General features: G+C 43.5%; 1 protein-coding gene across 2 annotated transcripts in view; it reads left to right on the top strand.

Annotated features, from left to right (window-relative positions):
* The window catches only part of PPARGC1A (PPARG coactivator 1 alpha), a 370,016-nt gene that overhangs the window by 297,197 nt on the left and 57,102 nt on the right, over window positions 1-15,717 (top strand). The window contains exons 1-2 of one of the 2 annotated variants that reach the window (XM_009505487.2): window positions 6,760-7,051; window positions 12,118-12,297. In XM_009505487.2, coding sequence (XP_009503782.1) covers window positions 7,004-7,051; window positions 12,118-12,297 — 228 coding nt within the window. In that variant the 5' untranslated portion in view covers window positions 6,760-7,003. Of the gene's footprint in view, window positions 1-6,759; window positions 7,052-12,117; window positions 12,298-15,717 lie in introns of those variants that run through there. The other variant, XM_064449231.1, reaches the window with a different exon arrangement.

Below are 15,717 nucleotides of genomic sequence, written 5' to 3'. Positions count from 1 at the left end.
AAATAAAAGAGTAACTCAGCGCAAACCTTTCTATGGCTAGCAGTTCTCCCATTCCATCTCTGTACTAGTTTGTTTGCCCCTGAGTCAAAGGTGGAAGTTCTGACAAATTTCTCGTCAAAAGCATCACTGGAGGAGGGTCAGCCTCCACAGGTTTACAGCTGCACTTGGTACAGTTAATAACCCCTGGGCTAAATGCTTATCTTCCTTTATTTCAGTTATCTGAATTGGGGATGGAGGGAGGATGACATCTCTTGCCATTTGTGCAACTTTTTTAGATTAATATTGCAGCTCCAAGAAAAATGAATAATTGGACTTATGAGCAGAGAGTGGAACCGCAAAACCCATAGGGATTCCTCTAGCACTAGTCACTAGTTTGCATATTGCAAGTTAACTGCAATTCATGAAGGGTTCTGGATAAAAATAACTTCAGGGATCAGTTTTGGCTGGCAGGAACTACTAGTTAAGAGGTCAGGGGAAGCTGATCCTTCAGGAGCCTTGTCTGTGTAAGACTGTGTTGGCTGTTGTGGTGAGGGGACCCCATCTCCTCTTGAGCTGTCCTTGGCTGACTCGGGAAAATGGGGTGCAGGGGCTATGGGCAGCAGGGGAGGGGGACATTTGCTGCGGTCCAGAACTGTCAGAGGCCAAGCAGTGAGTGCTGGCTGCTGTAAACGTGAAGCTCTGCCACCCACCGACAGCAGTCTCCGCAGGAGCTCGCCCTCCTCCGCAGCCAGGCATAACCCTATAAAGGGCGACTTGGTGCATAAGCAGATTAAAAAAAAAAAACCACAACCAACCCAGAACAAAACACCTCCAGTTCTTCTGTGTGATACCTTCGTTTTATTTTGTTTGCCTAAAATTGTAGCAGAGCAAATCTGCGGCCTGTGTTACTAAAATCTGATCAGATGACTACAGTTCAGAATTATTTCCACATTATACTTTGTTTTAATATGAAAAATGCCAAGAGCTAGGCCCAAGAAAAAAGGCTGACTCAGTTCCACTGAGCTCTGTCTGAAGAAAGTCTTATTTGAAGATGAGAGATGTGTTGGTAAGGCTGTCTGTCATCTCTAGTTTATTAAAAAAAATTGCTAGGAGGCACTAAAGCTGTCCACTGCCTTTCCCTCTGTTCCTTCACTCAAAGGTGCTTCATTCACATCGACTTTACCATAGTGGTTTTGTGTAAAACAAGATTTGATTTTAGAGTATTTAAAGGTTGCTGTTCTCTCCAGTGCTGTGCTGCAGACTTGTGTGTGCTCCACTGCAGTCGCCTTCCCAGCCATTTTAGAGAGCAGATAGGCTGTGGTATGGAAATACGGGATTTTTTTCTTCCACTAGCTTCCGCGAGCCTGGGCATGGATCTGGCGGGGAGTGTGCTCTCTTGCTGTGGCAGCCCGGGCATCACGGCTTCCCTCCAAGCTGGGAGGTCCTGGCTTGATGGCTGAATAGCCAGGTGGCAAAGCAAGCCCCCAGCGCAGTGTGACAGCGGGTGGCAGCCTCAGCGAGGGATGGTAGCTTTGGAACCACCTCGGCTCCCACCACATTGCTTACGGTTGTATCAAGGAATCTTTTCTCTACCCTAAGATATCAAATCCATGGTGGTTGTTCCTGGGATCATCCTCTTCAGATTGCCCTTAGAAAAAGTCGGTAAAAACTAGATCGGCATTAGCGATAACTAGATTGGTATTAATGATGAACAAGTCGGGGAAACAAAGGCTCCAGGGTAATTCTTTAGGTGCCCCAGGGAAGATGGTGCAAGGTGGATGGTACTAGGGGTAATGGGTGGGGTTTTCCAGGGACCCGCAGAGAGTTAAAAATACAAGGTGTATCCCTGAAGCTTCCCAGGCTCTACCCTTTGTGGTTGAAGCTGGAGAAGACAATTGCCCGTCCCCAGGGTGGGTGAGAGCATTCCAGTGAGGCTTGGAGGGGGGAGAGGAAGGGCACAGCTTCTGAGGGCGGGGAATGCCCCCAGCTGCTGAACAGGAATGCCAGAAGCCATTCCCTGGCTGATAATGTCAGACGTGAGCAGGTTTTGGTTGTGTGGAACAATAAGGGGGAAAAAAGAACTTTATTATTTCTTTTGTTCCAAGGAAATATCAGCAGTGCGGTGAGTAAAGGACAGATGATGAAGATCCGCAACGGTCTGCGATTTTGATGTGGTCCTGCTGCTCTGCCAATGTGCAAGAAGTTGCAGAACAGGAGTGTGTATCTTTGGCTTGCCTGGGCATCTGCGCTCAAACAGCACCACAGCCTCCCCTGGAAATGGATGTGTTTACATGGCTCCGTTTCTCAAACATATAGGGGCAATAAATTTCAATGTAGATGCTCTTTTGCAGATTAGTCTCTCTGTGAAACAGTAACACCCAAGGGAAAGACATTGTTCATGCTGCTTTTAACAGGCCTGGCAAGCTGGGTTTTCCTGCAAGTCATAGCAAACATGGGTCCTGGAGAGCGTACGCTCTAAATGTTGGGGGAAACAAGTGACGAATGTGGTTTCTATGTAATTGGCTGGAGTGGATTTGCTATTCTTGTTTTAATAATGAGTAAGTGAAATATGCTTGTGAAGAGGGAGATGTTCAGGGAGGTATGAGAAAATTAGGGAAGATTTCTTGTAGTGGATACCTGTGCTCCTGCTTCACTTAGGCACTCCTGGAAGATTTTACTACAAGCACCGAGTTACAAAGAGTTGCATGCCTGCAAGCCTGGTTAACACTGATAATCAGCTAATCTGCACTAATAGTGAATATTCACAGTCAGGTCTATTCACATGCGAACAAGCAAGTGATTTCCCCTGACATTCAGTGCTGTTTATTTGAGCCCTCAGTCTGTGGAGGCAGATGTGGCAAAATCCAGCCCGGTGTCAGTAATGTCAGTAACGCATCGCTGTTCGGAGAAAGTTATTTTGGACTCTCTAATACCCAGCTCCTCAGACAGCAGCCTGTGGCCCAGAGCTGGGCCAGGAATTTATTTGGCCCAGATCTCTTGAGTTTTTCAGAGAGCTGGTACAGAGCACCATCATGGTTTTCCTGTCTTAAAAACCCAAAAATCTCAGTTCATAACTGCCCTAGCAAAATTGGAGAGGGCACACTGCTTTATTTCATTGTACAATTACTGCACCAATGAACCCAGAAGTTCAAGGATTTTGACTCACTGGCTTATGCTATTGATGGCGTATTCTGGGTAGGATGAAATAAGGAAAAGACGCTGAGAAGGAAAAAAAAAAATCAGCAAACAAATAAGAAGTGGAACAGAAGGAATGGACTGGAAAACAAATACAGGACTGTGCAAAAATAAGAGTAAAGATGCACAGAAGGAAGATTTCTAATAAAAAATTAATAAGGTACATATACTTTATATAGAACACCATGCACGCCTAACAGACCTTTGGAGTGCAGTTTGCTCTTTTATATACAGCATTGGCTGATCTTCTGCTGTAAGGCCATTCACTCTTGGAGGGTTGAGTGGAAGGAGTTGAACAGGTGTGAGAACTGGTTTGCAAACCTCAGCTTGCTGAAACTCCACCACTGTTTTTATATACAAGTTTGGTTGTCCTTACTCCACTGGAAAAGTAGCAAAGTTTGCTGAGAATAACATAGTCCTGGGAACAAGGAAAGAAGTTCTTTCTTCCACGGTGCCATGATGAAGGGACTAAGTTTTGGATTCCAAAATCACAGGGGCTCCAAAATCAGTAGCTCCTCTGAGAAATCTAAATTACAGGGAATAAAAACATGACCATAGTTAGAGAATGTGGGTGAAAGGAGAGGAGGAAGACATAAAATGAATGCTGAATCCAGGAAAGGGTCAAGGACAGAGGGCTTGGAGGCTTCAGTCTTTGAATTTGTTGCAGGCAGCCATATCTTCCAGTCCTGTTAAAAAATGTATCAGGATTTGGGAATTTGTGCCCAAATGCTGTTGGAAGGCTTGCCAGAACTTTCTTGAATTATGGCCCTTGAAGAAGAAAAGGCAAAAATTGGGAATTACTGAGACTAGGTGCAGAGTAACCTGAAAACAGGAAATGCGGCGATTGGGGAGGTGGTCTGATGACAGACATTTTGGCAGGGCAGATTGGGTCAAACGACCGCAGACTTTACCAGCTAAAAGAGGGTTTTTCTTTGTATGTGTTTGTTATGGAACCAAATAAAGTGTGTGTGCTCAGATATTGCCTCAGGAAAGATGTTTGTGCAATTCTTTCCTGTTGTCAAAACACAAGGGGAGAGCATTGCTAAAGCTACTAGAGAATGTTCAGAAGACAAGGTTTCCTTTGAGGAGAGCAGATTAGGTGCTGGCCGGGTTTCACAGGCTTCATTTACATATGCCGAGGCTGCACTGTTTCCAAACTACACCAGCACTGCAACTGCCTTCCTTGCTTTTCTCCTCTTACAGGCACTATGCTGGAAAAGCCACATTAAAACATGTGAAAAACACATTAAAATGTGAAAAAAGGTCCCAGTGAGTAAATTTATGCTATGACTGGGGTTAGACGCTTCAATTTTTAAAAATGAAATCCTTCCCAAACAATGGGGAACCCTTGTTGAGACCTCGCCGTCTTTTGTAGGTGGAATCGTGCTTGGCATCCCTTCCAGGTAACGCTGGAACTGCCAGCAAAGTTCAAGCCGTAATGTGGACAGGGCCATAGAAAAGCTCTGGGGGACTCCGTTGTTATTACCTATTGCTTGCACTGTCTACAGCGCACTAAGAAAGTTCTCCAATCTCTAAAGCTTGTATGGTGAGAGCACCACTAAGGTCACAGTTTATATTTATCAGTTAACTTGCTAATTTGAAGGGAAAGCAGTGAAGTGGAAATGTAGAAAATAGAAACAACATGCGCAGGTCAAAATATCCAAAACAGTAATATGAAATGTTCCAGTGTAAATACATTTCTATAAAAGGTGTGAATGAAACTTCAAAAAAACCAGATGATGGATTCGGCACAGTCAATGAACACAATTATAAGTAGGTATTGAAGGAGAATATTCCACCAGCCGTGGATCCACAGATAATAATAAGAACTGACTCCACTCCAGGCAGGCAGGTGCCCAGCATTATTTCACAGTTGACTGTTCGGGGGGTAGAGGTACTCACCTTTGCCCCAGATCTTAATAATTTACTGCAGTTTTATCATTAAATCAGCATATAATTGGGAAGGAAATTAGGTTTTATTCATCGTGAGAGTGAAGCAATACCGTTAATTTAATCATTCTTAGGAAAGGCTTTCTGTAGTCATTCGGTATTTTGCTGTGGTTTTTTTTAATTAAGTAAAGTAAAAACAATGCCATTTTTGTCATCTGTGCTTGGTGAAAATATGACAGTGTGATGTGATTTGCAACTTAAGCACAAGCCGGGAAAACTGCATTTTATCAGGACTGGCAATAATGAATTACAAGGGAACACAAATACGCTAAGAAAATATCTGAGACCTCCTACCATTTCTGAAGTTTCCCACGTCTGCGGGAAAAAGGCTTTTTCAAGAATTGTACTTCTTTTTTATTTATTTTTTTTCTCTCAGCAAAATCGCCGTAGCCTAGTATAATAATTGAATTCATTTAGTCTTTAGAATACTCAAGTTTGCAAATAACAATGAAAATGAATATTTTATGACAAGGAGGATGATCAATTATAGTTTTGTGACTTTGACTGGTAGCCCAGCGTGACGGAGCCAGCGCTTACATCTCATGAGACTTTTTGCACCCAGCTATTTAAAAAACCTGCAACTTAAGACAATAAGCAGGCAGGTGGGGATAATTAAACAAGACCTTTATTTGTTTGTTTCCCCCCTGTTGTGGGCAATGTTTTGCTGTTCAGTTTGGTACCTGGAGTTTGTTGTGTATGCAGCGCGAAGGGCATCATAAACCAGTTGCACCTGCAGCAGCCCCTATTGTCTGGGAAAGGCTTTGACAAGGAGACGCTTCTGTTAACAGCATGCCTGGGTTTTCACGGGACAAGACGGTTCTGTTTGTTTGTTTTCAGCGGGAAAATGCTGGGTCCGGGTCAGAGGGGCTGGCGCACGGTGTTTATTCAGAAGTGCACCCCGAGCCACCGGTGCTTATATGAAAAAGCAGGGAGGGGGGTCTGAGCAGTTTATGAGCGGGACTGTGGCAGTTGCCTATAACGACCCTAGTTCCTCGGGGGAGTACATTGAGGCAGGGAAATTATTAAAGAGCAGCTGAGAAATACTGTAGTCTAGCTGGGAACAGGGTCAGACTCCCTCTTGTAGCAGGTGAGATGATAACTGTATGAATGTTTTTTATAGATGCTTACTCTATTCCTGGGAAATGCGGGGCTGGCGGGGGAGGGGGCGTTGCTGATGCATTTGGTGTGGAAAAACTAACCTGAGTTGCAGTTATCGATGAGAAACGGTTAACCTAACCAAAATACTTGGCGAGATGCAAAATCCCCAAGTTAAAAAAAATTTTCGAAGGTGTTGTAACTTTTGCTGAACTCTGGGATAGCCTCTCCAAAGAAAGCAGCGCTGGGGAGCCAGTGCGGGCGCTGCAAAGGTTAGGCTTGGGCTATTTAGAGCACACAGGCTGTAGCTTGGCTTGGAGTTACTTCACTTTTTCTTTATAATAAACACAGCTCTGCCTGTTGTTTGCTTGGGGGAGGGGGGAGAAAGGAAGCATGCCAAGAAATTAAAAAAGATGGGGAGAGATGCGAGCTATTCTACGGCCGGAGCAGAGTTTCGGGGGTGTGGCGTGGAAATCTGCTTTGAATCACAGCGTGGTGCCGCGGCCACTGAGGTCTGAGCGGGTTTTGCAAAGATTTACTTCACTTCAGGCTGGGTCTGCCCCTGGGTGACGTCACGGGCTGGAGCAGCGGCACCAGAAGGCTGGATGAGTGACAGCCCAGCCTACTTTTTAATAGCTTTGTCATGTGACGGGGAACAGTAGTAAGACAGGTGCCTTCGGTTCACTCTCAGAGAGGGTCTCGTTGCCTGCATGAGTGTCTGCTGCCTGCCTGCCTGACTCTGGACCGTAGTTTGCCAGCTTTCCTGCCGTCGCTCCGCAGCTGGATGGCGTGGGACATGTGCAACCACGACTCTGTATGGAGTGATCTTGAGGTGAGGGGTGCGCGGCGTGGGCGGCGCGTGGGGTGCAGGCGTTCGGCGGGGACAGTGGGCTTGTCAGGGAACCGGCAGGACGGCCGAGGCGGCATACTTTGCAAACAAGTCCGAATCTTATCTTAACTCCAGTAAGTTTGCTATTTTAAGGTTTCTCTGCGATGCCTTGAGCAAATCAAAGCTGAGCTCCTGTCATCAGTATCTCCTGCAGTTGGAAACTATTTTCATGTGCCTCTGGCTCGCTTTCCCGTCATATGCAATATTTATGCTCTAAGATATTGATATGAATCTGTGTCTGAAGTCTTTCCAGTGGCGTTTAGTGGCCTGGTTGGAAAAATGCCATGTTTATTTAGAATAAGATTAACATTTAACAAAAAAAAAAAAAAAAGTTAAAATTAACCAATGGCTTCATATTTTAATTGCTTGTTTCACTGTGCTCTGTCGAAGGTTTTTTCCTTGTTTGTCAGCTGCAGAATTCAAACACGCACACAAGAATGAATACCCTGTTGTTTGGCTTTAGATGCTTTTAAAAGAGATTTCTGGAAGGAGACGTTTCCCTGCTTCTTGTGGTATTGGAATAATGATGCTGTAGCTAATGTCCCATAGAGCAGGGTTCTCAGTCAATCCGAGTAGTCCAACAAATGGTTAAGTCTCACTGTACAGCAGAGACAACAGGATGAACCATGAGAATAGAGTTTATGCAGGACTGTGTGAACTGCTGCTGCTGCTGCTGCTGCTGCTGCCGCGCCGCTGCTGCTTGTGTAAAAATAGACGGCAATACATCAAATCCACAGCTTCTGCTGGCTACAATTCATAAAGGGAAAAAAAAAAAAAGGCAAGCAGCTCCCTGGTAATCTCTGGAGTATAAAGTGAGGTTTGAGGATTTCTGCATGTTTGCATTCGGCAAAATGGAGCATTACCTCAAAGTTCGGGCAACTTGCGAAGCGAGGCAAACTTTCTTTGGACCCCATGGAGAGGAATCCCAAATACAGACCTGCTCAAAGGAACTAACCCTCTGGCTGCGAGCTTGGAATAAGCGCTTAAAATGCTCCCCTCGGGCAACGGGGGAGGGAAAAACAGGTTACAGGCGATGCTTTTTAAATAACATGTTCATGCCGTAAAGAGCTACCATCTAAAGTAAAAACGTACCGTGTTCTCCAGTATATTTTTCCTATCTGGTGGAGCATGTGTGCAGATTCTCAAGTCTTTTTGTCATGTTTTAAATACTTGCAGCTTGCCATTGTATCTGCTGATTTCTGTTTGCATATTGTAATTGCTCTTATCTTGTTTTGATTTCTTGGTAAAGTGGAATAGATATGGATAATTCATATGTCCTGTAGCTATTATGAGTCAAGGCTGTAAGTGGATGACTTTCTGGCTCCAAAGTCCTAATTGTTTCTGAGTAGCTGGAGTATCCTGTGGGTTGTTGTCTGGCTTGTAGCATGGGTCTCAGCTGCCGTCGCTTCATTTTTCCATCATGTATTATTCCTAATGCTGCTAGGAGCTGATTGAGGAACCAGCTTATATGGAAATACTGAAGATTTATTTTAATCACTAGAGTTCCTGCAGTAATTTCAAGCTAGTAACAGAACAGATAATTTATGTCAATTACTTTTTCATAGTGGAGAAGAAAAAAAGAACAGAAAAAAAAAAAGGTTTGATCTTAATATTAATTGTGTGGTGGATGGATTAACTGTGGGTAGGATTTTACTAACGTGCTCCTGCATTGCACTTCCTGTAGCAATACAGGCGTCTGCGTGCTGCCTTGGCTCGGGGGATCACCTTTACTGATCTAAAATATCACAGGCGGCAGGTACTGGAGGCAGCTTTCATTTTTTGAATCATTAATGCTTGCTGTCAACGTAAAATGTATTATATTCTCGCTCACATAATGACAGGACAGCGTGTTGCTTAATAAAGGCCTGCATCACTGTAGCTGATCAGCGTCCCCAGTGCTTCACAGTTTAATGAAGGTGATGTACAGTAAGGTTGCAAAGATTGATAGAGAGAATCCACATGACACACATTCTGTCAAGTCTCTCTTTCTTTCCTGACTTCATCCCCTTGGCTGTTTCAAAAACTTGTTAAAAATAAAACGCAGATTATTTTTTCATTAATATAATTAATATGGCACAAGTCCAGTCTCCTCTTTTTTTTTTTTTTTTATATATTTACCTTCAAAGGCACAAAAACGTCCAAAAGGTTAATGGAGAATTATACTTAATTATAATGATTCATTATCGTCAGTGCAGTTAAGCTAATTTATTGTTTGCGCCTGAACTAAGAGAAAAAAAAGCCTGTTGGAGTGAAATAACGCACAGTAATTAGCCTTTTGTGTTTAGTGGCTGCTTTATACTCCTAAATGTTACTATAAAATTAAGGCTATAGTTATAGAATAACTATCATATCAAATAACGGCGGGAAGACAGTAAAATGTATGCTAGCAATGCAGCTGCACCTGTTACAGATGTATAGGCAAACAGTAAATATCAGCGTGTCAGATGAGGACAGTTTTAGGACTTGGAGTGTTAAATCTGGCATCATCCAAAGGCCAAATATAAATTAATAACAGGAACACTTGCTACTAATGTGTCTCAGATTAGAAGCATAATGTCATATTCAGAAACATTGATTTTATTATCATGTCAACACTGGCAAGAGCATATATACTTCATTTCAGCAATTACATTTTTTAGGTGACATTGCAGTCACTATAGGCAAATGAAAGCTGCAATGAGCAGGATTTTTTTTATTTAATACAATTGTTTATGTTGCTTCAAAAGCCCATCGTAGGAACTTAAAAATGCAGATTACTAAGAGTAAACATGTTTAAGTAGGTGGTTCACAGAGTGAAGCTATTTTTACAAACGAAAGCAGTAACAGATCAGCAGGATACTTCAGAAGTCTACAGCATCAGTTATAAGCTACTGACCTCCACAACACAAACCTGAGAATGATGCTGAGAATCTACCTTTTCAGTCAAAAACTCGATTATCCTTTAATGAGATCAGAGATTTCGGCCAAGCATCAAAAAAGGTCATCTCTGCATTATAAGATTGCTGCTGGAAGGTTGTGTCTCGCACTAAAGAAGAGGGAACTCTTTAATTTTTTCCTTTAGGTTTTTTTTTCCCTATGACCAAAATAATGATAAAAAATTGTGTGCGGTGAAAATCACTTAAGTGAGGTTTTGACTTCTTAAAGTTCTGCAGCCCCTTAAATAATAGGAAGGAAAGCAACTGCTATTTCAGAGCCTCATTTTGCAGCCTCTCAGCTCCCTTGCCCCTTGGCCTATTCCATGATTATCTCATACTGTCCTGGTAGAAGTAGAAGTTGTCTGGTAAATTATAGCTCGCACCAGCTGCACTGAGTCTTTGTGCCAACGGACAGAATCTTTGCTCGTGGCTGCGCTGCTGCATCCAGCCCGCGCACTGCAGACGCACCGAGGTTCCCAGGGACAAAACCTCAATGAAATGCACCTTCAGCAGCGCTCGCTTGCATTATTGTAAAAGGCGGTCCTTGTGAGAGTGACATAACCGGTATTGAGCAATTCACATCAATGGACACTGTGTTAGTGCCCTCCAGATCTGTTTTTGGAAAGGGGCACTTTTCTGGGTTGACTTCAGTCCAAATAGAAGTTGGGAAATCATTCAAACCACCCAGTCAACTGGCGGGAGACGAGAAGGACCTGCTGTTGGCCATCCATAACACAACGCTAGAAATACTCAGGATGGAAGCCCCTAGACTCAGTTGACTTTAAATGGCTTTTAACCATTCAGCACCTGGTGCCTTTGCAGTTTTACGTGTGCTTTGCAGTGTACCCATATCAAAGAGGATGTTTGGAGATGAGTTGCAAGGGGACATGGTACAATGCAGGAAGAATTGCTTCACTGAGCGGCATTGACGTATGGGACTCCGCTATTTGCCAAGCTGTTACTACATGTTTTCCATAATTAGGAAATGGTTTTGGTGGATACTCTACCATTTCAATTACCATGCTAAAGTGGATGCACGTTATTAATTTTTTTTCTTGCTTAGTAGGTCAGTCAATACCTTATCTAGCTTCATACTAGATATAAAAGGACGCTTATTCCTGGTTTTTTTGTATTTATCACTACTCTCTTTGTAAGTCATGGAGACAAAAACATTTTGCACTGCTGAAGAGGACCTATGCAGACTAGACTGTTTGCTCCCTCAACCAAAATGTTTCACAGACCCTCTACATTAGGATTATTGAATCAGAGGCTGCCAGAGGAGGAAAATCCATTTGGTTCCCTCACTGCAGCCGCTATCTGGGAACATTTAGGAAGCTGACTGGGACAATATGCGTGTTCACACCAAGCAGGTGGAAGGCTGTATGAACTAACCATGCCTGTCACCCAAAGGTGAATATAGGGATATTTCTGAACGCACTTTGGTTGCCAGGACCCTGACGTGTAACTGGGTGGCTGTGCTCTGTGCATCACTGAGTGCCTCAGGGAAAGGGCACAGCAGCATCACTGACCTGTACTTTTTTATGCCCATATGGTAGCCACCATCATGACTGACCTCCAGAATTATGGTAAGGATCTGTAGAAGTGAAAGTGTGACTGTCTCCAGCTTGAGCTAGCCTCCAGGGCTGAAGGCTGTAACAGGCTGTGCCTCTTTAACCTGAATGCGTCAGGAAATGCGTGACAGACCTTGCCCAGAGGTATTCATCTGTAACTTCTACCTGCACTGGTTTGCTCTGAAGCAGGAGAATAAGGCCATGCTTTGGCCTCTGCTGTTGGATTTAATAAAGCTTTGAACACAATTGTTATCAAATAGTATAGGGAGGAGAAAAGTTGTTGCCCCTGGACAGAGATGAGAGAGAAGGCAGCTTATGCCCTCCTGCTTCCCCCTCTCCCTTGCATACCTGTGTAGAGCTAACAATGATGTAATGCTTAGTGGTTTTTTTTCCCAGAAAACAAAGTCAATTCTAGTGACCCTGTGCCATAGCTTAATCGAGTCATAATTCTTATCACATGATATTAAAGTTAATAGATTCCTGGTAATTAATGAAACTATTTGTGTGTTGCTGTTTCCTGCAGTGTGCTGCTCTGGTTGGCGAAGACCAGCCTCTTTGCCCAGATCTCCCAGAACTTGACCTCTCCGAACTAGATGTGAACGACCTAGATGCAGACAGCTTTCTGGGGGGACTCAAGTGGTACAGTGACCAGTCAGAGATCATCTCCAATCAGTACAACAATGAACCCACCAATATATTCGAGGTAAGGCAAAGTGATGCAAGTGCATGTTGCAAAGTCCTTGCTTGCTTTCTCTTCTTTTTTTTTTTTTTGTTTTGTTTTGGTTTTGGTTTTGGTTTTTGTGGGTTTTTTTTGTTTGTTTGTTTTGTTTTGTTGTTTTTTTTTTTTAGCCTGGTGGACAACAGTTTTACTATTTTTCCCGTTAAGAGACAGCAAAAGTGGTGATGTGTATTATGGGTTCTGACTGGCACCTCTAATCCTCATGATCAAAACCAGGCCTGCAATCTGGACAAAGGGGGGGGAAAAGTCTTGAAAGAAATTAAATAGAACTTTGGATTATTTAAAAGGAAATTACTAAAGAGAGCCTAGAGCACACTGCCCTGTGGTGTCATGGCGAGGTGTAGCACAGTCATCAGCTACAAAGAAAAACAAGACAAAATGTGTTTGCTGTCTTCCACTTGCATTCCCCAGCAAGAAGCAGCGTGCAGCACAACAGCTAGCTGATGGGTAGCTGGAGCTGGGGCATTTCTAGTAAAAGGTTTTTACCACTCAGAGCGTTACTGTGCAAGGCATTCTGCACACATATTGAGAGGTCCTCACAGTTAATGTATAGGGAGGAAAAAGGGTGGATGTGGCAGAGGAGGCAGTGAGGGCTGTCAGTAGCACAGGAGCCAGCACATTGCGTGGGATGTTTCATATATCTCTCGATGGAGAGCAGTCTTAAAGTAAGAGCTGAAGGGTGGTAGGAGAGATTTAAATGTTTTCTTCAAAATACTGCCTTGAGGATCAGGGTGTACGAGGGGAGGGTTATGGTCTCTTTATCTCTGTCTCTGGTCTTCTTTCTTCTGTATCGTAAAGCCTTTGTGATTCTCCATCCCATGGTTATGGGGCAGCCGTGCTGCTTGTGAACCCTAACCTCCTTCCCTCTTTGATGATAGGAAATGCCATAGATCGTCCACTGACTGGGAAATTGGACAATAAATTGATTAGCTGGCAGGAAGACCTTGTGCAACAGCAAGCTACGGGTGCTGCCTCTCACCCGGCAGGTACCGCAGCTCCAGGAAGTAAGGCTGGCCCGCTGGCTCAGAGAAGCCCCGAATTATCACGGTGGAGTTTAAAGGCTGGAAAAGATTAACTGAAACAGTATAGTAAAATGCTTACCTAAGGTGGCCTGAATGACATTCTTCTTTTTTGTGTACACCTCTAAACCCACAGTGATGTCTCTGAGGCAGGTGAAGTTACTCTGGATTTATACCAGTGTAACTGGTAGCAGAAACTGGTCCTCTCTATTCAATTTCTACCATTTACACCCAAGTAACTTGGAATTAATTTTATTCAAATGAAAATGAAATTAGCCTTGAAAAGCCCTGTGCTTAGACCCTCTTTTTTCATTAGCTGTATAATGTTCCATGCCTTGTTTTACAAAGTTTCTAAACCCCATCTTGTTCTTGAATTGCAGTTGTACCGCCTCAGGCAGGGTACAGTGTGTTGGAGTGCAGGTTTGGATGGTCAGTAGCAGGGAGGCAGGCAGGCAGGGGACACATTTGCAGCTAGCATGGTAGAGAGTGGCTTTGCCTTTTTTATAACCAAGGAGACGTATTTTTCCACATTCATCAAAAGCCAAAAGCAGAGGCATTTTCCTTTTGAAAAAATCAGTTGAAGAAGCAGACTTCCAAAGTGTAAGTTCCAGATAAGCAATATAATTATGGATCTACCAACTCTAAGCACAGAAATTGTTCCAGTAAAACCAGTGGCACTTGACCACAGGCTCGTTCCTTCCCTATATGTAACTGCCTGGCTGCATGGGTGGCCACAGCTGCCGAGTACAAAGCTGTCTCAGATGGGTAGTGACGATTCCCTACATGCCTTGTATAGGAATTGTCACTTCCTAATGAGACAACACCCATCCTGAAAATCGAAGCATGTTGCAAACAGCAAGACAACCTGATGAGCTTGTACTTAACCTCACTGGGAGATACTTCACGCGTAACCTCTCACGGGATCATTTGGGTGCGTCTGAGGATGAGCAGCCTCAGTGTGAAGAAGGAGGTGTTACGCAGCTGGAGGAATGCATCTAGGCAGCAACTAATAGGTTAGAAATAATAGTTTGGAAAAGAAATATGCTGCTTCTTTCCTAACAGGCAAATTCTGTTGTCCTCTTTGCAAACGCCTGGATTCCCTCACACGTACCAGCTTCAGCTGCAGCCTGATCGCTGTCTCTGACAGCACAGCTTGGCCAATACTTACCTGTAGGGATAAATGGTGCTCTAATAGCATTTTGCAATACTGCAGTGCAAAATGAGACTATTTTCAGCTTTGTAGTGTGTTATACTTATATTTCTTGGTTGCTTGGCCTAGGAAGACGGGAATGAAACAGTTATTTGTCTCCTCCCATACATTAACCCTGTCCCCATTCTCCATCGTGCAGCTGGCTACCTTGCACTATTTCTCGCCTCTGCCGCTCTGTAATGTGACAACTGGGGGTGCTCAAGAACAGAAGAAGATGTCTTCTTCCTCCAGAGACTATCTCACATACTCTGCAAGGATCTATTTGTTTTAGCTGAGAGAATGGAAGTTTTATGCAGTTTCCCCATTGGTAACCTCTAGATTTTTCCACATTGATCTGCATTGGCTTTTCTTTTTAAAGAAAATAATTTTTTTCCTTTTTTTTTTCTCATATCATCATGGGAGTAGTATGTTTTATCAAACTTACGCTACCAGATGAGGCCTTGTCATCCAAAAATAGAAATACAGTCTGTTTGAGGTGGAAAGGGAAGAACCACAATGGCAAAGGAATGTTGGGAAGTACTACAGCAGCGTTAATTGCACAAGCTGTATAGTGTTAATTGCCAAACCTAACCTTGAATGAAGCACACTCTCCTTTGAGGTATTAGTGCAGTACACGTGGCATTGTCTAGGTGAGGGCCGGTGTTCAAAAGACCATGACAGAGTTCCTGGTTGTCTGAAGATGGTGCATGTTTTTTCAGGAAGGCTTGTATTTCAGAAAGTGAATTTTCAGGCTTTCTGCAAATCCTGTTCCTGGAAGCTCATTTGAGCCAAGCACCCACAAGCAGTGGCACTGGGAGTCTCACGGTCTAGAAATTATTAATAGTTATGGTAGCAACCAGGAGCCAAGTGAGATAAAGGTCCAATTAGTCTAGATAGTATGTAACTGTTGAGTATAAATCCCTGCTCTTATCTGCTTAGGTGTGATGAGATTCTGGCCTTCACCCTAGTATTAAAACACTCCAGTATCTTCTAGATGCACCTAATTCATCCCTTCGTTATCCTATTCGCCTGCCAGTGTAACTGATACTAGTCCCGAATCAAGCCTGTACCGTCTGCCCCAGAGTGGAGGCTCTTCTTATCAATGTATGTACATATGCATATTATGAATTAGTTGATTTCTTTCTACTCACAGCTTGATCACTTCTGTTTTTCACC

The sequence above is a fragment of the Phalacrocorax carbo genome, chromosome 4 (genome assembly GCF_963921805.1).
Source record: "Phalacrocorax carbo chromosome 4, bPhaCar2.1, whole genome shotgun sequence".
Lineage (NCBI taxonomy): Eukaryota > Metazoa > Chordata > Aves > Suliformes > Phalacrocoracidae > Phalacrocorax > Phalacrocorax carbo.
The sequence above is the reverse complement of the archived record's forward strand: the minus strand, read 5'-3'. Positions and strand labels throughout refer to the sequence as shown.